Raw genomic sequence first — 24475 nt, forward strand, 5'->3', positions numbered from 1 at the left:
CAATTTGGAAGGTTGGTTGTTTTCTCAGATGTAGAGGTGAGATCCTGCTCCATTGTGGATCCTTTTTTTTTTTTTTTTTTGCTTCTGCGCCTCTCAAAATCTCTGTCAGTGTTGTTCCATTCCCTAAATTCATTCCCAAGAGGGATTTTAAAATTATTTATTTATACAGGTGATGTTATCAGGGTCACGAGTGCTTCACTGGCAGAGCCTGTCCCAAGTCTCACTGCCATCAGAGTTGGTTTTTTTTTTTTGGGGTGACCCCTCATCACCTCATGGACACTTTGAGGTGTCCCCTCATCACCTCATGGATCCTTTGGGGTGACCCCTCATCACCTCATGGACACTTTGGGGTGTCCCCTCATCACCTCATGGACAGTTTGGGGTGTGCCCTCACCACCTCATGGACACTTTGGGGTGTCTCCTCACCAGAAGGAAGACCCCTGAGGGTCTTCATCACCTCAGCACCTCCTTAGCCCCCTCATCATCTCAGGGTCTTCAATAGTACCCCCCCCCCCCTTGGCCTCCCCTCAGGGATCCTTTAAGGTGTCCCCCCAATCCCCTCAGGGTCTTCATCACTCAGAACTCCCTTGATCCCCCCGGGGTGCCCCCTCATCGCCTCAGGATCTCCATCTCAAGGCATCCATCACCTCAAAGCCCTCACAGATTCCCCCTTGTGCCCCCCCATCACCTCAGGGACCCCCGTGGGGCGCGCCCTCGCCATCCCCTCAGCACCGCCATCACCTCAGGGCCGCCGTGGGGTACCTCCCACCCCACGCCACCCCCTCGGGGGCCCCCGCGCCGCCCCTTTAAGAGCCTCTTTGTCTCCGAGACACCCTTATTTACCCTCCCGAGCCTCAACCGAACTTCGGCCCCGCGATTCACAAAGCCCGGTACGTCACGGGCGGGGGCGGGACTCGAACCTGCGCCGGCCCGCCCCCCCCGGCGCCCATTGAACAGCGCCGCCTGCCGGCTGCGCAGACTGCGTACGCCCCGATACCGCTCTGCCCGCCGCGGCGTACGCTACGCCAGCGGAGTGCGTACGCTACGCAAACAGCGTAAACACCCGAGCTCTTCGCCTGTGTGCCGCGCTACGCAATCGGCGTAAGCGGCGAAGAGGGAGGCGGGTGTTGGCGTTGAGCGACGCGCGCTCCAGCTAATGGAAAGGCGGGGCGGGGCGCAGTGGCCAATGGGCGGGGAGGGGGCGTGGCCGGCCGGGGCGTCTCGCGCTGGGTGACAGCTCGCGCGTGCTGGTGATGGCGGTAAATAAAGGGGACGGGGGGGCGGGGGGGCGAGGGGAGGTGTGCGGGGGGGGACACGCGGGACGCGACCCCTCCTGAGGGCAGAGAGGGACGGAGGGCTGGGGGGATATGGGGGCTGAGGAGAAGGAGGAGGAGAGGAGAGGAGAGGAGGGGTCTTCGGTGATGCCCCCCTCAAAGGGACCCCCCCGCCGTGCTCCGTGGTGGGGCTGAGGCGGACCCCGCTCCGCTCCCCCCTCATCCCTCACGGGGGTCGCCGCCTTTGTGTGCGGGCGGGACCCCCGCGCCGGGCTCGGCGGCTCCGCAACTTTGCCTTTGTTGAGGGAACATCCTCCGCTCTCCACGTTCCCCCCCTCATCCTCGGGATCCACTCCCACCTCTCCCCAGATTCCCCCTTTATTCTCCTCTTCCTAAAATCCCCCAGACCCCTCTTCCACCTCCTCCTTGCCGGGATCCTCTCCCCTTCCCTTCGCCGGGACCATGAGGGGGTGCTGGGGGTCGTGGCTTTGCTGGGAGGGGGGGAAAAAAAAAACCCTTAAAAAACTCTCTTTAAACCTCCGTGCTAAGCTGGAACGGGGAAAGGGCACCAAAACGAGGAAATTCGGTGCGGGTTGGTGTTTATTTAGGAAAAAAAACAAGCTTAAAAAGCCGTGCGTTTGTGTCCCCAAGAGGGGGGAAGAGCTGAACTTAATCCGGGGGAGGGCTTGGCAGCAGAACTGCTCCAAAATCCCCTTTTTAAACCTCCAAGGGGATCCCCCTTTGCCACGGTCACGGATCAGGGATAACCGAGCCCTTTAAAACGGGAATCCAGCGTAATTTTAGGAAAAAAAAAAAAAAATCTCCCGTTAATCGCTTTACGCGTAGGGAACGAGCCTGATCCTTGTGTCAGAGCAGCTGCGGGTGGAGCGGCGTGGGGCGAGCATCCCGTTATCCCGAAACGCTGGAGCTGCGAAAGTGGGAAGTTTTCTTCACTTTGTGGAGTTTTTTTTTTTTTTGCTGTAGTTTTTAGTCAGGCAGAGATGCCTGGAGTGGCCGGGCTCGTCTGGTGTGAAACGAGGCGAAATTTGGTCCTTTCCCGTTCTGCTGCCTCCGGGAAGATGCTCCTGGAGCCCAGGGATGGAGGTGGAGATCCCGGGGAAAACCGATGGATTTTTCCCTGGAGTTCTCAGGCGTTTTTGGGAGGAAGAAGTGCAGAAAGCAGCGGATTAAAAGGGATGATTTGTAGGGCTGGAAGCAAAAAATGAAGTGTTGTGGAGGGGGCTGAGAGCTGAGGAAATGTGGCTGGGATGTGGGAATGAGGATGGGAGGAAGAGCTGGAGGATGAGAGGGGATAAACGAGTGGAATTGTGAATTAAAAACTCCCTGTGCATGCGAGCAGTGTGGATTAAATTCGGATTAAATGAAGTGTTGGGAGCTGCCCCGTGTGGAATTTTCACCAAAATTTGGCTGCTCTGCCCTGGGGGGGCTCCTGTGCTTTACACAGGGTCAGAGAGGTTGGGTGATGTTTAAAAACCCGAAAAGGAGAAGGCAGCAAAAGCGTTTGGTGTTTTATTTGGTGTTTTCAATTGCTGGGTGCTGATATTTGGGAGGGATGTGCCAAGTGTGAGCAGCATTTGATGTCTCTGTGCTTTCAGCAAACCATAAATGTGCATTTATCCCTCCCCTGATCATTCTCCCAGCCGACTCCAAGTGGAAAAGGATGTTTTGAAGTTGGCAGATTCCTTTTTTTCCAGCGTGGAATAATTCCTGGTTTTGTGCAGGCTGGGTTGGTTACAAGAGAATTTTGCTTGTTCAGGAGCAAAGCTTGGACAATAGTCACACATGCAACGGGTTAGGGGCTTAGAAAAGAGCCAAAAAAGCCCAAAGTGGGGATTTTTTTGGGCTGTTTTGTGGCCAAGGATTGTTAGGGAGGAATCTCTTGCTGCAATTCCTGCTGAGATCCCGGCTCCATGTGGTGCAGGGCTTGTGAGGATGCAGAAATTCGGGTTGGGGAGGGAGTGCTGACAATTGCTCAGTGGGGACAGAAAAAAGCACATTCAGGTTCTGGGTGTCTTTATTTTTTTTTTTTTGCAGAGGATTTCTTGTGGCTGCTGCAGCTCTGCCCACATCACAGGTCATTCTCCTCAGTGCTGAACACACTCACTTGTTAATTATTATTTTTGAGCAGCCCTGTGTTGTCTCAGCACCTCTGGACACGTGACAAGAAGCACTTGCTCAGCACCAAAAGTGGTTTATTCACTATAAAGGACTGAAAATGCCTTTTAGATCCTGTTTTTCTCGGCCTTTTTTCCCCCCCCCTGTTCTGTTTTTATACTGAAATGTCACAGGGACTCATAAAATGAAATTTAGTGAGAAGGTGTTAACCCTCAACCCTCAGAAGATGTTAATGGATTGATTTAGGGCAGTTAACAAATGGAAATGATTCAAAATAATACTAAATTCTAAAAAATCCCACAAAATTCAGCTGTTGGTAAGTGTGGATTCCTTCCTGGCTGTCTTTAGCTTTGGGGAAGTGTGAAAGGTTTTCTGAAATTGACCCCAGCTCTGAGGCAGAACAAAACTGAGGGGTTTGGTTTAACATTGTTATAAATAAACAGAGAAATAATAAATGAGTTTGCCTGTAAGTGGGAGCAGGGGTTGAGGTGAGGAGGGATGGGAAGATGGGGTTGAAGTTTCCAAGGTTTCCCCTCCAACCCTTTGTGTTGTGCAGGAATTCTCTCCGGTGAGAATGAGAACTTTTCTCACTTTGTTTAACAACATTTGTGTGTTTCAGCTTGAAAATTTCATCAAGGCTTGGGTTTGTTGCTGGGGTTTTTATTTTTTTTTTTTTTTTTCCCTTTGGGGAATGAAACATTGGGAGATGTTTTTATCTCAGCATCTTGGTATTCATAAATCCTTCATTTTTCCCAAAATCTTCACCCTTTCTCAAACCCCTTCAGCTTTCCCAAACTATTAACCCTTTCCAAACTCCCTTCACCCTTTCCCAAAATCTTTACCCTTCCCAAACCCCCTTTCTTCACTGTTCCCAAACTCCTTTATTTTCCCCAAAATCTTCGCCTTTCCCAAACCCCTTCACCTTTGCAAACTCCTTCACTTTTCCCAAACCTCTTCCACCCTTCCCCAAAATCTTCACCCCTTCCCAAACACCTCCACCTTTCCCAAAACCTTCACTGTTCCCAAACCCCTCCACCATTCCCAAAATCTTCCCCCTTCCCAAACCCTTCCACCACTTCCCAAACCCTTCACCTTTTCCCAAACTCTTCACCCTTCCCAAAATCTTGATCTTTCCCAAACCTGCCCATCCTTTCCCAAACCCCTTCACCTTTCCCAAAACCTTCACTGTTCCCAAACCCCTCCACCTTTCCCAAAATCCTTTCCCAAACCCCTCTACCTTTCCCAAAATCTTCCCCCTTCCCAAACCCCTTCACCCTTTCCCAAAATCTCACCCTTTTCCAAATCTCATCACCTTTCCCAAACCTCATTCACTCTTTCCAAAACTTTCACCCCTTCCCAAACTCCTTCACTTTTCTCAAAATCTTCCCCTTTCCCAAACCCCTTCACCCTTCCCCAAACCCTTCACTTTTCTCAAAATCTTCTCCTTTCCCAAACCCCTCCACCCTTCCCAAATCCCCTTTCTTCACCCCTTCCTAAACTCCTTCACTTTTCCCAAAATTTTCCCCTTTCCCAGACTCTTCTCTGGAAAAAATCCCCCCTTGAATTCCAGTGAGAGAAGGAGCTCCCTCATTAGTGTCAAACCCTTAATGAGCTTTTGCTCCTAAGGATGCTGAGCAAATCCAAATTATTGAACAGAAATCATATAAAAATCCCATTCAGAGCTAAGAATATCTCAGCTGTTGGTTGATGTTTCCCTGTGTGCCCACAAATTCTTTTCACTTTGGGGCTTTTGGAGGTTTTTGGATCAGGTGAGGCTTTTGTGGCTCAAAACTCCAGCCCAGAGCAGCCAGAGCACCCCATGGAAACAAAACAGATTAGAAAGGAGAAGAGATAAAGTAGCTGGAGGTGAGGTTCTGCCCTTTGCCACCTTTGGGATGGAATTTCAGGTGAAATAAAGCTGATTATTTATCAATTTGCTGTAATTGATATCCCGGTGCACTGAGGGAAATTCAGATTAAACCCCACTGTTCTGCTGGCTGTGAAAGGGAAAATAAAATCCCCTTTTTACAACAGCATTAAGGAGTGCCTGTAGTAGGCAGAAAACAACACAAAGCTGCCAAGTTTATCTATTTTTTCCTAATTGTTGTTAATGAGCTTTTAGCTTGCAAGATGATCATGAGGAGCACGTGAGCTGTTCCACCTCCAGCTGGTGACAAATCAGCTGCAATCCCTCAGAAAACAGCAAATTCTTGGGACCTACCTCGAGATTTTTGCAAGAACACCGGCTGGGTGAGTCCCTTTAATTAGCTAATTATGCTGGGAATCACTGAGAAGTCGGGATTTACTGAGGGAATAAAAAAAAATACCTGAAAAAACCCGGAGCTTTTCTTGGTGCTCTCACTCCTCTCGTGTCTCTGCCGGGCTCTGAAATTCAGATTTCTGCTGCTTTTCTTTCCCAAATGGAAACAGAGAGCTGCGACCCAGGGATGTGACAGCTCCAAGTTGCTCTGAAATGTGTCCTGAGGAACGTGGCAGCCGTGGCAAATGGAATATTTAAAGAGAGATTCTCACTCAGGGGGTGTTTTGGTGTTTCTGCTGCAGTTTTAAGGAGTTTGCTGATTAAAATACCAAAGAAATAAAAAGCACGTCCTCAGGAATCCCCCCCACAAGGCTGGAATCTCTAAATAACTTGGATTTTAAAGGAAATAATTGTTTAGGGGGAGGTGGTGTGGGCTCTGAAATTCAGATTTCTGCTGCTTTTCTTTCCCAAATGGAGACAGAGAGCTGCGACCCAGGGATGTGACAGCTCCAAGTTGCTCTGAAATGTGTCCTGAGGAACCTGGCAGTCGTGGCAAATGGAATATTTAAAGAGAGATTCTCACTCAGGGGGTGTTTTGGTGTTTTTGCTGTAGTTTTAAGGAGTTTGCTGATTAAAATACCAAAGAAATAAAAAGCACGTCCTCAGGAATCCCCCCACACGGCTGGAATCTCTAAATAACTTGGATTTTAAAGGAAATAATTGTTTAGGGGGAGGTGGTGTGGACTACAAAAACATTCTAGATTTAGAAGAAAATGGCATTAATTATGCTGAAAAAATTGGCATTATTATTATTAAAATGGCATTAATTATGCTGAAAAAAAATCCATCTAAAACTCTGTTATTCTTTAAAAAACCCCTGAAATCAGCTGTTTATTCCCTGGAGCTGTGAGCATGAGCCCTGAGCTTGGATTTAATGATGTTTAATCATTCTTTCAAAAGCACAAAAAGCACTAAAAGCTTGTTCAGCTGAGCTAGAATGAACTGAAAGCTGGAACTGAGATTCAAAAGTGATTTATTTGCAGAGGTAAATCCATAATCCCAGCAGTCAGGAGTTAATCTGGCTTCAGACTAAGACTAAAGCAAATCTGTTTAACTAAGAATAGTTAATTCACCTGAAGCAGAGCAGGGATGGAGATCCTGCTCAGCAGAGTTTGCTTGGGAGGAAATAAAATATATAAAATAAAATATATAAAATAAAATAAAGAGTGGAAACAGCAAAGGGAGGGGGGAAAAAAAATCTCTTTTGGAATTTTTTCTGCTCTTTTCCTGCACTTCTCAGTTGGTTTGGGTAATGTGGAAATAAATCAGAATTAGTAAGGAAATAAAATTTAAAGGGTTTAGGAGCAGCTTTTTGTGGCATCAAACCCAAATTCACCTCTCCCTCTTTGCCCTCCTTGTCCTGTTGTTGTTTCATTGAGGACAAATTGAAGGGATGAACTTTAACCCCTTAGGAGGATAATTTATTAAAATAACAGATAATTTATTAAAATCACAGATAATTTATTAAAATAACAGATGCTGCAGGACGGGCCTGCCTTGATCTGCAGCTCTGAAGGAAGATTAACACCCTGAGAGTTCACAAATCAGGGTCCTGCCTCCACCTCGGCCCTCACAAAATCCTGAAATTCACAAATAAATAAAATATCTCAGCCTAAAATACCAATCAGGAATAATTCCATCAGGTCCAAGGCACCCCTCACATCCTAAAATTCACAAATAAATAAAATATTCCAGCCTGATCTGCAAATCAGGAATAATTCCATCAGGGAAATGTAGATTTGGACAAGTGAAATTTTTCCTTTTGTACCCAAAAATTGAGGCACAAACCTCAGGTGAGGCTGGGGCTGAGGAGTCAAATTTTAGTTTTATTCTATTTTTAACACATTTAGTTTCAAATTTAGTTTTATTCTTTTAGTTTTTAGTTCAGATCTCTGTTTGGAGGGAAACAAAAGAAAACAAAAAAGAGCAAAAAAAGAGAGCAAAACTCCCGTTACATTATTGTATTTACAATATTGTATTTGATTATTGATTATTGATTATTGTATTTACAATACAATATTGTATATTGATTATTGTATTTACAGTACAATAAATCAATATATTGATTATTGTATTTACAATACAATATTGTATATTGATTATTGTATTTACAATACAATAAATCAATATATCGATTATTGTATTTACAATACAGTATTGTATATTGATTACTGTATTTACAGTACAATAAATCAATATATTGATTGTTGTATTTGCAGTACAGTATTGTATATTGATTATTGTATTTACAATGCAATAATCAATATATCGATTATTGTATTTACAATACAATATTGTATATTGATTATTGTATTTACAATACAATAAATCAATATATCGATTGTTGTATTTACAATACAGTATTGTATATTGATTATTGTATTTACAATAAAACATTGTATATTGATTATTGTATTTACAATACAATATTGTATATTGATTACTGTATTTACAATAAAATATTGTATATTGATTATTGTATTTACAATACAATAAATCAATATATTGATTATTGTATTTACAATACAATATTGTATATTGATTACTGTATTTACAATACAATAAATCAATATATCGATTATTGTATTTACAATACAATATTGATTATTGATTATTGTATTTACAATACAGTATTGTATATTGATTACTGTATTTACAATACAATAAATCAATATATTGATTATTGTATTTACAATACAATATTGTATATTGATTACTGTATTTACAGTACAATAAATCAATATATCGATTGTTGTATTTACAATACAATATTGTATATTGATTACTGTATTTACAATACAATAAATCAATATATTGATTATTGTATTTACAATACAATAAATCGTCTTCAGTGTTAAATATGCAAATTCTCATTAACCCATCTACTACAGCATGCACATCTTATAACATTTCTACACAACCTATGAAAATCACTACATTGCCATGCTATGTTTCCATGTTAAACCCTAAATCTTATTCTTTAAGCCTTATCTACCTACTTGCAGAAAAAATTGTTTCTTCCAAAAAAAATTACATTCAACTGGTCACAACTAAAGTATCTCCAAAGTTACTTTCATTTCAATCTCACATATAGTTTCTATATTCTCAAAATCTTTTACTAAGCAGTCATATTTGAAAAACTTTCTTGTTTCATGCTGCCCAAACACTCTGACTCCTTGGGATTCACCAGGAAAAGCAGAGGGAGGTGACAGCAAAAAAATAAAAACAAAAAAAGCAGGATTTGGGTTATTTTATCCATGTTTTCCTACAATGCTGCAAAAAAATAGTTTAAAAAAAAAACCCAAATGTGCTTTGTTTAATGTGCTAATGGTTCTGTGCTTCACTTCTGCCATTCCCTGGAGGAATGAGTGAAAAAATCTGAGCTTCCCACCTGTCCTGGCAGATGATTTTCAGGGATTTGTGCTCTTTCATTTATTCTGGAATCACCTTTTGGACAAATAAAACAGCATCATTGCAGGGCTGAGCCCCCAGCACCTCTCCCGGCCCCTGGATTGGGTTTTATTTCACTTTTTGCAGATTTCTTTAGGAAAAGAAAGTGGCTGCTGTCACCAGATGGCTTTAATCGGGTTCCAAACGTGCACAAAGGAGCAGAATGAGCGCGGCTGGTTTCTTGTAACTCTCCTTTAGGGGCAGCGGCCAAATCGGTTTTGCTGCATTTGGCTCTGGGGGTTTTAGAGGAGCTCCCTGTGAGGTTTCCCCGGGGTTCTGAGCCTGCGAGGCAGCAGAGCGGGGTTTGCCCCGGGGTTGGAGTGATTTACAAGGTGAGAAGTTTTCAAATCTTCTCTCAAATAACTCTCAAAAGTTATTAGCTGAACTAGTGCCCCTGTTTTGATTTTATTCCCTGGGGGTTTTATTCGGTTTTACTCATCCTGAATGGATTGCAGGGCTCCAAGTGGTTCCTTCTCCCTCTTCTGCTTCCCCATCTCCGTGCAGAGGAGCCAAGTGCTTCCCTCTCCCTCCTTTTCCTTTCTCCCTGTTCTTTCCTCTCTCTCTTTTTCCCTTCTCCCTCTTTTTCCTTTCTGTCTTTTCCCCTTCTCCCTTTTTCTTTTCCCTTCTCCCTCTTTCTTCTCCTTTTCCCCTCTTTTTCCCTTCTCCCTCGTTTTCCCTTCTCCCTGTTTTTTCCTTTCTCTCTTTTTCCCTTCTCTCTTTTAACCTTCTCCCTCTTTTTCCTCCCTTTTTCTTGTCCCTTCTCCCTCCTTTTCCCTTCTCCCACTTTTTCCTCCCTTTTTCTTTTTCCTTTTCCCGTTTTTTTCCTTCTCCCTCTTTTTCCTCCCTCTGTCTTTTCCCTTCTCCCTCTTTTTCCCTGTTTTTTCCTTTCTCTCTCTTTTCCCCTTCTCCCTCCTTTTTCCTCCCTTTTTATTTTCCATTCTTCCTCTTTTCCCCTTCTCCCACTTTCTTCTCCTTTTTCCCTCTTTTCCCCTTCTCCCTCCTTTTTCCTTTTTTTCTCCTTCTCCCTCTTCCCCCCCCCCCTTTTTCTTTTCCCTTCTCCCTCCTTTTCCCTTCTCCCACTTTTTCCTCCCTTTTTCTTTTTCCCTTTTCTTTCTTTTCCCTTCTCTGTGGGAATGATTTCCTGGGAGAACGCAGCAGCTCTTCCCCTTTGGGAATTGAGGAGAAATTCAATATTTTTGAAAATTACACTTCACAGAAACAACAGCAACCAGCTGTTTGATGAATCCCTAAAAAATTTTATTTTTCAGGCCTGTTTTTTGTTCCAAAGTAGAAATTTGCTGTGCTGGGGAGGCTGAAGGGTTAAATCCCCCCCACTGTCGCATATGGCAGTGAGCAGAATCACAGATGTTGATGATACAACATAATTAGTATTCTTTTATGTAAATGAAGGCTGTCAGTGGTACCACAGTGTCTGCACTCCTGCACGCTGGAATTTCTGCCACTTGCTCTCACCGAGGTTAAAGATTTGAAATAAAATTTCATTTTTGTTTTTATATCCACACCTTGAGGAGGAAAATTAAGAGGAAAAAAAAGCTCAGGGAGGGGAAAAGGTGAGGAAAAAGGGATTTTTCCAGTTTGGAAAAAAAAGAGACCAAATCAATCCTTTGTTTAAGTGAGGATTTCCAAAATCCTTTCCACATGTTGGGGTTTGGGAGGGAGTGAGCCCAGCCCGAGGGAAATGTGGGAATTCCTGATTTCAATCAAATCCTCAGGGGTTCTGTGGGTGCTCAAGTGGCCACTTGAGCTTTCAGTGCAGTCCAGGAGAAAGAACTGAAGAGCTTTGGGATTTCTCTGAGATCCCACCCTCCGCAGCAATAGCGCTGCTAAAGGTGACAATTAAAGCAAATTTCTGTCACTGAAATGCATTTCCTTCACCTGCCCTCCCGTGCAGGTGAGGGCTCAATCCCTGCCCCAAAACTTTGGCAAATGTTCAATTTTACACCTCCTAAAATGATGTTTTTACCACATTTTCTGTGTGCCAGGCCCTTGTGTCACTAACTTCATTCAGATCTGCTTTTCCATTCTCTGTTTTGTCCCCATTTTTCTCTCCTCTCCGGTTATTTTGTTGCACTTTGCACCTGCCAGCTCCTCATTGCTTCCTTTTTATTGTTTGAGAAACCACCTAGAACTGAAATTTACCTGAGCACAGCTTTTCTTTTTCTGATCTTTCCCCCTTCTCCTCCCCGTGTCTCTCACCAGGCAATCCAAGCAGCCAAAAATCCAAAGTGATCACAGGAATTTTTCCTCCTGTTTGTTTTATTTTTTTCCTTTTTTTGACTCCCATTTTTTCCCTCTGCCATATGTTGGGTCACCCACTACAAAAAGCCTCACCATGAAGAGAGGCTCCATGTGATCAGCAGATTTTTTTTACAAATTACAAAAAAAAAAAAAAAATGAAAGCAGGGAATGAAATGGGATTTTGTGTGTGAGAATTTGGGATGCTGGGGGTAATTCCAGAGAATTATTTCTGGGATAAATGAGTTCTGCACTGAGGGGTTAAGGATGCTCCTGCCAGCGTTCCAGGCTTGGTTTCTGTGATCACCAGGATATTTTTTCCCCTCTCTCTGTCTCTCTCCAGGGCTTTGGAGCTGCCTGGCAGTGAGGAATTCCCAAGAATTGAATTCTCTGGGATCGTAGGAGGACGATGGGGCTGCTGCACGGCCGGGACGCGGCGGGGCCGAGGAGAGGATGTGTGAGCTGCACCCAGTGAGTGCTGAGCCCCCAGAGCCTGGAGGGGCTGGGAAAGGAGCCACAGTTCACTGGGGAGCCTCTGTCAAACCAATGCCTTCAGATTTTAGCTTTTTATACATTTATAATCCTGTAATTCTTTAGTGTATAACTCTAAACTCCGTGGTTGAGGAGAGGATGTGTGAGCTGCACCCTGTGAGTGAGAGGATGTGTGAGCTGCACCCCGTGAGCCCTACAGGCTCTGAGCTGAGCCCTCAGAGCCTGGAGGGACTGGGGAAAGGATCCACAATTCACTGGGGAGCTTCTGTCAAACCAATGCCTTCAGATTTTAGCTTTTTATACATTTGTAATCCTGTATAAATACGTGGCTGAGGAGAGGATGTGTGAGCTGCACCCCATGAGTAACCTGGGGATGTGACCCCTCCTTCTGCCCCAGAGCCTTGGAGGGACTGGGGAAAGGATCCACAATTCACTGGGGAGCTTCTGTCAAACCAATCTTTTATCAAGATTTAGGATTTTAGCTTTTTATACATTTGTAATCCTGTAATTCTTTAGTGTACAACTCTAAACTCCGTGGTTGAGGAGAGGATGTGTGAGCTGCACCCCATGAGTAACCTGGGGATGTGACCCCTCCTTCTGCCCCAGAGCCTTGGAGGGGCTGGGAAAGGATCCACAGTTCACTGGGGAGCTTCTCTCCAACCAATCTTTCATCAAGCCTTGGGATTTTAGCTTTTTATACATTTATAATCCTGTAATTCTTTAGTGTATAACTCTAAACTCCGTGGTTGAGGAGAGGATGTGTGAGCTGCACCCCGTGAGTGCTGAGCCCCCAGAGCCTGGAGGGGCTGGGAAAGGATCCACAATTCACTGGGGAGCTTCTGTCAAACTGATGGCCATTCCTTGTGTTTTTTGCCCCCAAGGTTGGGGCAGCAACACCTCCTGTGAGACGTGGGTAGATGCAAACAGAAAGAATTTGGGGTGTGCTGTGCAGGGCTAGGAGCCAGATTTGATGATCCTAACCCTTCCAATGACCCTACAAGGAAATCTCAAATGTGTGTCACAACTCTAAAACCCTTTCCTGTGTCGGAGCAGTGACTCCTCCTGTGAGACATGGATAGGTACAAACAGGGAGAATTTGGAATGTCCTGTGCCGTACTAGGAGTCAAATTTGATGATCCCAACCCTTCCAATGACCCTACAAGGAGATTTCCAATGCATGTCAACAGCTCTAAAACCCTTTCCCTTGTGTTTTATCCCCCCCAAGGTCGGAGCAGCGACTCCTCCTGTGAGACATGGATCGATGCAAACATGTGGGGCGGCTACGACTCGCCCAGGACCACTCGATCCTGAACCCCCAGAAGTGGCAGTGCGTGGACTGCCACACCACCGAGTCCCTCTGGGCCTGCCTCAAGTGCTCCCACGTGGCGTGCGGGCGCTACATCGAGGAGCACGCCCTGAGGCACTTCCAGGAGAGCCGGCACCCCTTGGCCATGGAGGTGCACGAGCTCTACGTCTTCTGTTACCTCTGCCAGGATTATGTCCTCAACGACAACCCCGAGGGTGACCTGAAGCTGCTGAGGAGCTCGCTGTCGGCCATCAAGGGCCAGAGGAGCGGGAGGACGCTGCGCTCCATGGCGCTGGCCGAGGATGCCTGGAGGAGGAGGAGCCCTCAGGGCCAGTCCCAGATGCTGACGGCGCTGTGGCACCGGCGCCAGGCCCTGCTGGCGAGGGCTCTGCGCACCTGGTTCCACAGGAGCTCCCGGGGACAGCTGAAACTGAAGGAGAAGAAGCAGATGGAGGAGCTGGAGAGGAAGAAGGAGGCGGCTCGGCAGCGGCGGCGCGAGATGAAGAGGCAGCTCCTGGAGGAGCTGGCCAGCACTCCCCCCAGGAAGAGCGCCAGGCTGCTGTCCCACGTGCACAGGGAGAGCTTGATCCCAAGGAAATTCAGGGAGGTGGCCACAGCTTCCCCTACCTCAAGGCAGAGATTGAAGCAGTTCTACTCCATCCGCAGGCAGCCCCTGATGACGCCCGGGGTGACGGGGCTGAGGAACCTGGGCAACACTTGCTACATGAACTCCATCCTGCAGGTGCTCAGCCACCTCCAGAAGTTCAGAGAATGTTTCTTGACTCTTGATCTCTGTGAAACAGAAGAACTTTTAGCTAAAACTGTGAACGGGAGGGCCAGGATGCCAGGCAGGCTGGCAAACGGAGCTGCTGCCAGCGAGCCGGGGAAGCCTGACAAGGTTCAGAGCTCCCCGGGCGCCTTGAACGGGGGCTCCTCCATCAGCCGCAGCCTGGAGCTGATCCAGCCCAAGGAGCCCAGCTCCAAGCACATCTCCCTGTGCCACGAGCTGCACACCCTGTTCAGGGTGATGTGGTCTGGCAAGTGGGCCCTGGTGTCGCCCTTTGCCATGCTGCACTCCGTGTGGAGCCTGATCCCCGCCTTCCGCGGCTACGACCAGCAGGACGCGCAGGAGTTCCTGTGCGAGCTCCTGGACAAGGTGCAGCAGGAGCTCGAGTCCGAGGGCAGCAGGCGCAGGATCCTCATCCCCTTCTCGCAGAGGAAGCTCACCAAGCAGGTCCTCAAGGTGGTCAACACCATCTTCCACGGGCAGTTGCTCAGCCAGGTATGGAGTTGCTTTTCCGCCGGGATCGCTCGGAGCTGTTCGCACCAAGGAGCTCTGCACGTTGAGGATCCCGTTGAGGAGTCTCTTAGGAGTTCCCGATTCCTGAGGGAAAAAATCCCTTGGATTGCCACCATTTCCATCCTTGGAAATGCACAAATTCCATTTCCATCCTTGGACATGCACAAATTTAGCACAAATTCACTTCAGTTGTGCCACTACTGGATGAGACCTGCGCAAGCACAGAAGTCCTGCCCCTCCTTTTAGGGTTGGAGTGTGTTTAGTCCTGAGGTTTTAGGCAAAGGCTCTGCACGTTGAGGATCCCGTTTAGGAGTCTCTTAGGATTTCCCAATTCCTGAGGAAAAAATCCCTTGAATTGCAACCATTTCCACCCTTGGAATTGCAGAAATTTAGCACAAATTCATTTCAGTTGTGCCACTTCTGGATGAGACCTGCTCAAGCACAGAAGTCCTGCCCCTGCTTTTAGGGTTGGAGTGTGTTTAGTCCTGAGGTTTTAGGCTTTGAATGTGTTTAGTCCTGAAGTTTTAGGCTTTGAATGTGTTTTTAAGGTACCTTTGCATTTTTTATGCCCCTTTTCCTTGTGGTTTTTTGCCTCCCAAAGTTGGAGCAGTGACACGTCCTGTGAGACATGGCTGAATGCAAGTGTGGGGAATTTGGGATGTCCTGTGCAGGGCCAGGAGTCAGATTTGATGATTTTAACCCTTCCAATGACCCTACAAAGAGATTTCAAATCCATATTACAGCACTAAAATCCTTTTCCTTTGTTTTTTGCCTCCCATGGTGGAAGCAGTGACACCTGTGAGCCATGGGTGGATGCAAATGTGAGGAATTTGTGATATCCTCTGCAGGGCCAGGAGTCAGATTTGATGATCCTAACCCCTCCAATGACCCTACAAGGAGATTTCAAATCCATGTTACAGCACTAAAACCCTTCTCGTTGTGTTTTTTTTTTTACTTCCCAAGGTCAGAGCAGTGACACCTGTGAGCCATGGGTGGATGCAAATGTGGGGAATTTGGGATGTGCTGATTTGATGATTTTAACCCTTCCAATGACCCTATAAGGAGATTTCAAATCCATGTTACAGCACTAAAATCCTTTTCCTTTGTTTTTTGCCTCCCATGGTCGAAGCTCACCCTGTGAGCCATGGGTGGATGCAAATGTGGGGGATTTGGGGTGTCCTGTGCATGGCCAGGAGCCACATTTGATGACCCTTTTGTCCTTCCAGTTGATGCAAACCCAAAGTCCCAAAGCTGTGAGCGTTCCCCGCGTTTCAGTTCCACCCCACAGCCAGCCCTGTGTCCGTGTGTCCGTGTGTCCCTGTCCCAGGTCACCTGCAGGACGTGCAACTACAAATCCAACACGGTGGAGCCCTTCTGGGACCTGTCCCTGGAGTTCCCCGAGCGCTACCACGCCCTGGAGAAGGGGATCCTGCCCGAGCCCCCGGCCGAGTGCCTGCTCACCGAGATGCTGGCCAAGTTCACCGAGACCGAGGCCCTGGAGGGGAGGATCTACGCCTGTGACCAGTGCAACAGTGAGTGCCAGCAGTGCCACCAGCCTGGCGCTGTGCCCAGTGCAACAGTGAGTGCCACCGGTGCCACCAGCCTGGCACTGTGCCCAGGACAGCAGTGAGTGCCACCAGGCTGGCACTGTGACCAATGCAACAGTGAGTGCCACCAGTGCCACCAGCCTGGCGCTGTGACCAATGCAACAGTGCCACCAGCCTGGCACTGTGCCCAGTGCAGCAGTGAGTGCCACCAGGCCTGGCACTGTGCCCAGTGCAACAGTGAGTGCCACCGGTGCCACCAGCCTGGCACTGTGCCCAGTGAGTGCCACCAGCCTGGCACTGTGCCCAGGGCAACAGTGAGTGCCACCAGTGCCACCAGCCTGGTGCTGTGCCCAGTGAGTGCCACCATTGCCACCAGCCTGGCGCTGTGCCCAGTGAGTGCCACCAGCCTGGCGCTGTGCCCAGTGCAACAGTGAGTGCCACCGGTGCCACCAGCCTGGCACTGTGCCCAGTGAGTGCCACCAGGCCTGGCACTGTGCCCAGGGCAACAGTGAGTGCCACCAGCCTGGCACTGTACAACAGTGAGTGCCACCGGTGTCACCAGCCTGGCGCTGTGCCCAGTGAGTGCCACCAGCCTGGCACTGTGCCCAGTGCAGCAGTGAGTGCCACCAGGCCTGGCACTGTGACCAATGCAACAGTGAGTGCCACCAGTGCCGCCAACCTGGCACTGTGCCCAGTGAGTGCCACCAGTGCCACCAGCCTGGCGCTGTGCCCAGTGCAACAGTGAGTGCCACCAGGCCTGGCAGTGCAACAGTGAGTGCCACCAGCCTGGCACAGTGCCCAGTGAGTGCCACCAGCCTGGCACTGTGCCCAGTGCAACGGTGAGTGCCACCGGTGCCACCAGCCTGGCACAGTGCCCAGTGCAACAGTGAGTGCCACCAGTGCCACCAGCCTGGCGCTGTGCCCAGTGAGTGCCACCAGTGCCACCAGCCTGGCACTGTGCCCACTGCAACAGTGAGTGCCACCGGTGCCACCAGCCTGGCACTGTGCCCACTGCAACAGTGAGTGCCACCAGGCTGGCACTGTGGGCTGGCAGAGCATGGCTGTGCTGGCAAACAGAGCCTGGGATAAATCCTGAGCCACAGATCAGGAGGGTAACTCGGGTTTGCTTTGATTCTTTGGGAGGAAAAAGAAATTAAATTTATTAATTTATTTGTTTATTGTTAATTTATACTTTGGAATTAAAACGGCTGAGGGGTTCTGAGTGGCTTTTAAGGAATTCTAAACTATTTTTAAGGAATTCTAAATTATTTTTAAGGAATTCTGAGTGGCTTTTAAGGAATTTTGAATGATTTTTAAGGAATTCCGAATGACTTTAAGGAATTATAAATGGGTCAGGAATTCTAGCTCACTAAGAGATTTTAAATGGCTTAAGGAATTCTGAACTACTTTAAGGAACTCTAAATTATTTTTAAGGAATTCTTAATAACTTTTAAGGTATTCCAAATGATTTTTAAGGAATTCTGAATGGCTTTTGAAGGATTCTAAATGGCTCAGGAATTCTAGCTCACTAAGAGATTTTAAATGACTTTTAAGGAATTCTGAATTACTTTTAAGGAATTCTAAATGATTTTTAAGGAATTCTGAGTGGCTTTTAAGGAATTCTGAATGGCTGAGGAATTCTAGCTCACTAAGATTTTAAATTGCTTTTAAGGAATTCTGAATTATTTTAAAGGAATTCTGAATGACTTTAAGGATTTCTGAATTATTTTTAAGGAATTCTTAATGATTTTTTGGGAATTCTGAATGATTTGTAAGGAATTCTGATTGGCTTTTAAGGAATTCTGAATGGCTGAGGAATTTTCTCTTTGGGGAATTAATTCATCCTGACAATCTTTGCTTTTGGGGGGGTTTGGGGGTTTGTTTTTTGGCAGGCAAACGGCGAAAATCTTCTCCCAAACCTCTTGTTCTGAGTGAAGCTAAGAAGCAGTTGCTGATCTACAGACTACCTCAGGTCCTCCGGCTGCACCTTAAACGCTTCAGGTGAGGAAATTTTGGGGGGAAAAATGACCAAAAATTTGCCTTTAAATACCCTCAGTTCCTGCTAAAATCAGCTGTGTAACTTCTGAGCTGTCACGTTTGTGAAACCCCCTTGTGTTGCCTCTTTGCAGGGTTTTTTTTTTTTTTTTCTGTCACAAGTTAATATTTTGTGCATTTAATTCTTAATTTTTTCCGGGTTTTAATGGAGTTTGCAGGCAGCTTGGAAGGAGAGGTCAGTAAGCTGAGTGGAAGGTGGGAGACTGAGAGAATTCAGTGCCAATATTGGTGTTTACCTGGGGAGCAGAAAGCAGGAAAAGCTGAAAATATGAGGAAAAGTCTCTGCAGTGGTCAGGGTGGGTGTAGGAGGGTTTTATGGGTAGCACTGAGGGTTTTAAAGGTGGTCAGAGGAGAAATCTGGCTCAAAAATACCCGACCTAAAATAAAAACTATCAGTGGCAGGGGGAGACCTCACCTAAAATAAAAATTATCAATGGCAAAGGGAGGTTTTGGGGTGAAACCCCTGGATTTGGTGACACTGAGCACCGTGAATGTGGGATTTGTGTGTTTGGGGCATTCCTGCAGGGGATTTTGGGGTGAAACCTCTGGATTTGGTGGCACTGAGCACCGTGAATGTGGGATTTGTGTGTTTGGGGCATTCCTGCAGGGGATTTTGGGGTGAAATTCCCAGATTTGTTTCTGCTGACCAGCCTGAGCATGGGATTTGTGTGTTTGGTGAGTTTTTGCAGAGGATTTTGGGGTAAAACCCCCAGATTTGGTTCTGCTGAGCAGCCTGAGTGTGAGATTTGTGTATGAGGGGGATTTTGGGGTGAAACTCAGAACTGAGCAGCCCTGAGTGTGGGATTTGTGTGTGGAGGGGTTCCTGCAGGGAATTTTGGTCCAAATCCCCCAGATTTGGTTCTGCTGAGCACCCTGAGTATAGGATTTGTGTGTTTGGGGCATTCTTGCAGGGAATTTTGGTCCAAATCCCCCAGATTTAGTTCTGCTGAGCACCCTGAGTGTTGGATTTGTGTGTTTGGTGGGGTTTTTTTGGGAGTTTTGATTCAAATCCCCAGATTTGGTTCTGCTGAGCACCCTGAGTTCAGGCTTTGTGCGTTTGGTGAATTTTTGCAGAGGATTTTGGTTCGACCCCCCCAGATTTGGCTCTGCTGAGCCCCCTGAGCACAGAACTTGTGTTTGGTGGGTTTTTGCAGGGAATTTTGGTTCAACCCCCCCAGATTTGGCTCTGCCAAGCCCCCTGAGCCCGGGCTTTGTGTTTGCAGGTGGTCTGAGCGCAATCACCGCGAGAAGATCGGGGTCCACGTGCTCTTTGAGCAGGTATTAAACATGGAACCTTACTGCTGCAGGGACTCCCCGGCCTCCCCGGGCACAGCTGGCTGTGTCTATGACCTGGCAGCTGTGGTGATGCATCACGGCAAGGGCTTTGGCTCAGGACACTACACAGCCTATTGCTACAACACGGAGGGAGGTGCGTGAGCTGGCCCGGGCAAATCCCCCCCAAACCTCTCCCCTCCTCCCTTTCCTTGGGTTTTCCCTCCCTTGGAATCCTCCCCCCAAAATTCCACTTCCTTGGGATCCACTCCTTGCCCTTCAGTAGTTTGTTTTTCCCTGTGTATTCTTATTTTTTAAGCATTTATTTTTGCTTTTTTTTATTTTAATTTTTTGTTTTGTTTTGTTTTCTCCCCCTGGGAATGGTGGGAATTCTTCATTCTGCCCAAGCTGCTGCAGCTGGGTTTGCTCAGGATCCTGGGGGCTCAGGAGATGAACAGAACGGGTTTTGAGGGTGGAAAAAACAGGAACTATTCATGAGCAACATCCGCAGCTGCACCAGGACAGGCTCTGCCTCCCCGGGCCACAACTTGGGAATTTATGGCTGCCTAATTCAGCTTTTGGGCTGATGAAATCGTGATTTGATATTTGTAAAGTTATATTTTAAAAATTGTATTTAAAATTATGTATTTTTAAATCACATTAAAAATTCTATTTTAAAATTCTATTTAAAAATTCAGCTTTTGGGCTGATGAAATCATGATTTGATATTTGTAAAGAACCCCAAAAATTATATATTTTAAATTATATATTTTTATATTATATTAAAAACTACATTTTAAAATTATATTCAAAACTATACTTTATATTAAAAACTTTGTTTAATTTATATTTAAATATTAAAAAATATAACATTTATAATATATTATATTTATATAATACTATAATACTATGTAATGTATTATAGTGTATATATATATTGTAATATATATATATTGTAATATATTATATATATTGTAATGTATTATAGTGTATATATATATAATGTATATTACACTATATATATATAGTGTAATATACATTAATAATGTATATTAATGTATTTAAGCAATTGTATTAAATTTATATTTATATTAAAATAATGCTTATTAAAATATAATTAAAATTATATTAAAATTATATTAAAATTGTATTTAAAATGAAATTAAAGCCATTTTCCAGCTCACAGGAAAAGCCAGAGGTGCCTTTTCTCCTGTGGATGTTTCCTGTGAGCAACTCCAGGTTTCAAAGGGATCCAGCCTCAGCTCAAAAGGATTTTTTCCCTGATTTTTTCCCTTTTTTGCAGGGTTTTGGGTGCACTGCAATGACTCCAGGCTGAATGTATGCAGTGTGGAGGAGGTGTGCCAGACCCAGGCCTACATCCTCTTCTACACTCAGAGAACGCTGCAGGACAGAGCAGGAATGCCACAGAAACCACTCCAAACTCAGGTGTTTGCCACCCAGAGCCAGTGACAAGGACACACCAGTGACACTGCCACCAGGGGAAACGCTCCCGGCTGCTTTGGGGACTTCGGGGGTTCAACTTGCTCTGATTTGGGGGGAGCTGCAGGAAATGGGGTCAGGGCAGGGATGGGATTGGGGCAGGAATGGGATCGGGGATGGGATTGGGGCAGGGATGGGAACGGGGCAGGGATGGGTTAATCAGGAATGGGATCAGGGCAGGGATGGGATTGGGGCAGGGATGGGGTCAGGGCAGGAATTGGGGTCAGGGCAGGGATGGGGTCAGAGCAGGGATGGGATTGGGGCAGGGATGGGATTGGGGCAGGGATGGGAATGGGGCAGGGATGGGAATGGGGCAGGGATGGGAACGGGGCAGGGATGGGATTGGGGCAGGGATGGGTTAATCAGGAATGGGATCAGGAATCAGGGCAGGAATGGGATGGGGCAGGGATGGGATCAGTCAGGAATGGGATCAGGAATCAGGGCAGAATTGGGATCAGGGCAGGAATGGGATTGGGGCAGGGATGGGATCAGGGCAGGAACGGGGCAGGGATGGGATCAGGATAGGAATGGGATCAGAGCACAGGGCAGGAATGGGATCATGGCAGGAATTGAGGTCAGGGCAGGGATGGGATTGGGGCAGGGATGGGATAATCAGGAATGGGATCAGGAATCAGGGCAGGAATGGGATGGGGCAGGAATGGGATCAGGGCAGGGATGGGATCAATCAGGAATGGGATCACAGCTGGAATGGGGTCAGGGCAGGGACAGGATCAGGGCAGGAGTGGGATCAGGGATTAGAACTGGGATGGGATGGGATGGGGCAGGAGTGGGATCACAGCTGGAATGGGGTCAGGACAGGAGTGGGATCAGGGATCAGGGCAGGAATGGGATCAGGGCAGGGATGGGATGGGGCAGGAATGGGATTGGGGCAGGGATGGGATCAATCAGGAATGGGATCAGAGCTGGAATGGGGTCAGGACAGGAGTGGGATCCGGGATCAGGGCAGGAATGGGATCAGGAATCAGGGCAGGAATGGGATCAAGCAGGAATGGGGTCAGGGCAGGAGTGGGATCAGAGCAGGAATGGGATCAGAGATGAGAGCAGGAATGGGAGAGCAGGGATGGGATCAGAGCACAGCCTGGAGTTCCATCCCAGGCTGGATTTCAGCTCCATCCCAGGCTGGATTTTTATCCCAGGCTGGATTTTCCCTGTATTTCCATCCCAGGCTGGATTTCCCTGATTTCCATCCCAGGCTGGATTTCAGCTCCTTCCCAGGCTGGATTTTCCCTGATTTCCATCCCAGGCTGGATTTCAGTTCCATCCCAGGCTGGATTTTCCCTGGATTTCCATCCCAGGCTGGATTTCCCTGATTTCCATCCCAGGCTGGATTTCAGTTCCATCCCAGGCTGGATTTTCCCTGAATTTCCATCCCAGGCTGGATTTGCCTGATTTCCATCCCAGGCTGGATTTCCCTGATTTCCATCCCAGGCTGGATTTTCCCTGATTCCCATCCCAGGCTGGATTTTCCCTGATTCCCATCCCAGGCTGGATTTCCTGGCAGCAGCAGCAGCTGCTGGTTCCCAGGGCTGGGCTCGTCCCTGTCTCTCTCTCGGGTGTGAAACAGAAATCATGTTTTTATGATTTTTTTTTGTTGTTGTTGTTATTTTGTAAATCTTTACTCTTTTTACACCTTGGTTTTTTTTGTAAGCTGAAATTTCTTATTAAGAAAAAAAAAAAAAAAGAAAGAAAAAACAAAGAGAGAAAAAAAAAGAGAAAGAAATTCCAGTGGGTTGTGTTGTTATTCCATAAAATTTAATAAACCTCTGGGGGGTACAGGAGGAAATTCCATGAACATCCTCGAGGAATGAATGGGAAACCAAATCTTCCTCTCAGCATTGAACCTTTTGTCCTTGTCACTGCTCCAGGCAGGACAGGGGGGGACCAGAGCAGCTCCAGGTGGGACCAGAGCAGCTCTAGGTGGGACCAGAGAAGCTCCAAAGGGATTTTAGCAGCTCCAAGGCAATCTCAGAAGCTCCAGGTGGGATGAGAACAACTCCAAAGGGATTTGAGCAGCTCCAGGTGGCATCTGAGCATCTCCACAGCTCCAGTCCTGGTGGGATGGTGAGCTCTGCTCGCAGCAGCTCCAGCTCCTTCCTGGGACAGGAGTCAGCACCGTCAGGGGAGCTGATTCTGCTCTAAAATCTGGTAAAAAAGGGTTCTGTGGGGTTTGGGGTGGGCTCACCCCTGGTTTGTGTCACCTCAGTGGTGACAGTGCTGTCCTGGGGGGGGCAGGATGAGTTTGGGGGGTTTGTTCAGCCTTGGGGGGCTGCAGCTCCAAAGCCTGGTGAGCAGGGACAGCAGCCAGGGCAGGGCTGGATTTGGGATATTTGAGGGTGGATTTTGGGAAAGGTTCCTCCCCCCCAGAGGGTTTGGGGCACTGCCCAGGCTCCCCAGGGAATGGGAACAACCCTGAGGCTGCCAGCGCTCCCCAGGGCGGGATTTTGGGCTCTCAGGGGTGCCCAGGTGGGATTTTGGCATCTTGGGGACACCCAGGTGGGATCCTGGGGTGCCTGAGCAGGGCAGGGGTTGGATTCGATCCCTGCGGGTCCCTCCCAGCTCAGGATGTTCCCGCTCCCGCCCCTCGGTGCCTGCCCCGCGCTGACCGGAGCTACGGCACGGGCTGCGGCGCCATCAGGTCGATGTCGGTGAGGTTCCGGGCCACCCAGACCCCGGCGGCAAAGAGCCCCAGGTTCAGCAGCAGGTTCCTGCAATCACAGAAACCCCAGAAACGCTGAGCTCGGGAAAGATTTTGGGAAAGTTCACCCGAACCCAGGCTGTGCCCGATCCCCACCCTGAGCACTCAGTGCCACCTCCAGGGATGGGCGCTCCAAACCCCCCTGGGCAGCCCCTTCCAGCCCTTTCCATGAGGAAATTCCTGCTCATGTCCAACCTGAGCCTCCCCAGCCCAGCCTGAGGCCGTTCCCTCTCCTCCTGTCCTGTTCCCTGGGATAAGATCCCAAATCCCCCCCGGCTGTGCCCTCCTGGCAGGAGTTGTGCAGAGCCAGAAATTCCCCCCGAGCCTCCTTTGCTCCAGGCTGAGCCCCTGCCCAGCTCCCTCAGGGCTCTCCAAACCTTTCCCAGTTCCCTCAGGGCTCTCCAAACCTTTCCCAGTTCCCTCAGGACTCTGCAAACCCTCCCCAGCTCCCTCAGGACTCTCCATTCCCTTCCCAGCTCCCTCAGGGCTCTCCGGGCCCCTCCAGCTCCGCTCCCTTCCCCGGACCCGCTCCGGCCCCAAAATGTCCTCCCTGAGGCGAGGAGCCCGAACTGGACGGAGGGACAATCCCTGCCCTGCTCCTGATCCAGGGGACCCGGGGACGGACACCGGGCTCCCGATCCCGACCCGGACGGAGCCCTGCTCCGGGCCCGGCCTCCATCCCGGCCCCATCCGTGCCCCGGTCCCGCTGCCGGTGCCGACCTGCGGAAGTCGTTGCGGTCGGTGGCGAAGCGGAAGGCGCTGCGCAGCCAGGTGCGGATGCCCCGCGGCGGGGCCGCCACCGCCCCGGCCGCTCCCGCGGCTCCCGCTCCGGCCGCCGCCACCGCCGCCAT

General features: G+C 48.1%; 2 protein-coding genes across 2 annotated transcripts; one reads left to right on the forward strand and one right to left on the reverse strand.

The window, feature by feature from the left end:
- Positions 1-5590: 5590 nt before the first annotated feature.
- Positions 5591-20966, forward strand: USP49 (ubiquitin specific peptidase 49). The gene is made up of 7 exons (XM_058039783.1): positions 5591-5660; positions 11780-11907; positions 13154-14516; positions 15862-16066; positions 17974-18082; positions 19360-19565; positions 20712-20966. Exons 3-7 carry the CDS (start codon positions 13182-13184, stop codon positions 20876-20878), a joined length of 2022 nt encoding a protein of 673 aa, XP_057895766.1. The 5' UTR covers positions 5591-5660; positions 11780-11907; positions 13154-13181; the 3' UTR covers positions 20879-20966.
- Positions 20967-22655: 1689 nt separating this feature from the next.
- Positions 22656-24475, reverse strand: TOMM6 (translocase of outer mitochondrial membrane 6). Its single transcript, XM_058040029.1, has 3 exons — positions 24345-24475; positions 23533-23634; positions 22656-23023 (listed from the first exon to the last, which is right to left on the reverse strand). The coding sequence occupies exons 1-2, from the start codon at positions 24473-24475 to the stop codon at positions 23538-23540; spliced, it is 228 nt and encodes a 75-aa protein (XP_057896012.1). The 3' UTR covers positions 22656-23023; positions 23533-23537.

Source organism: Melospiza georgiana, chromosome 23 (genome assembly GCF_028018845.1).
Source record: "Melospiza georgiana isolate bMelGeo1 chromosome 23, bMelGeo1.pri, whole genome shotgun sequence".
Lineage (NCBI taxonomy): Eukaryota > Metazoa > Chordata > Aves > Passeriformes > Passerellidae > Melospiza > Melospiza georgiana.

Excerpts from the sequence above, each read along its gene's own strand:
- USP49 (XM_058039783.1), top strand. The coding sequence starts at position 13,182 with ATGGATCGATGCAAACATGTGGGGCGGCTACGACTCGCCCAGGACCAC. Across the intron at positions 18,083-19,359 it reads CTGCACCTTAAACGCTTCAG|GTGGTCTGAGCGCAATCACC; the intron begins GTGAGGAAATTT and ends TTGTGTTTGCAG. Across the intron at positions 19,566-20,711 it reads TTGCTACAACACGGAGGGAG|GGTTTTGGGTGCACTGCAAT; the intron begins GTGCGTGAGCTG and ends CCTTTTTTGCAG.
- TOMM6 (XM_058040029.1), bottom strand. The coding sequence starts at position 24,475 with ATGGCGGCGGTGGCGGCGGCCGGAGCGGGAGCCGCGGGAGCGGCCGGG. Across the intron at positions 23,635-24,344 it reads GACCGCAACGACTTCCGCAG|GAACCTGCTGCTGAACCTGG; the intron begins GTCGGCACCGGC and ends CTGTGATTGCAG.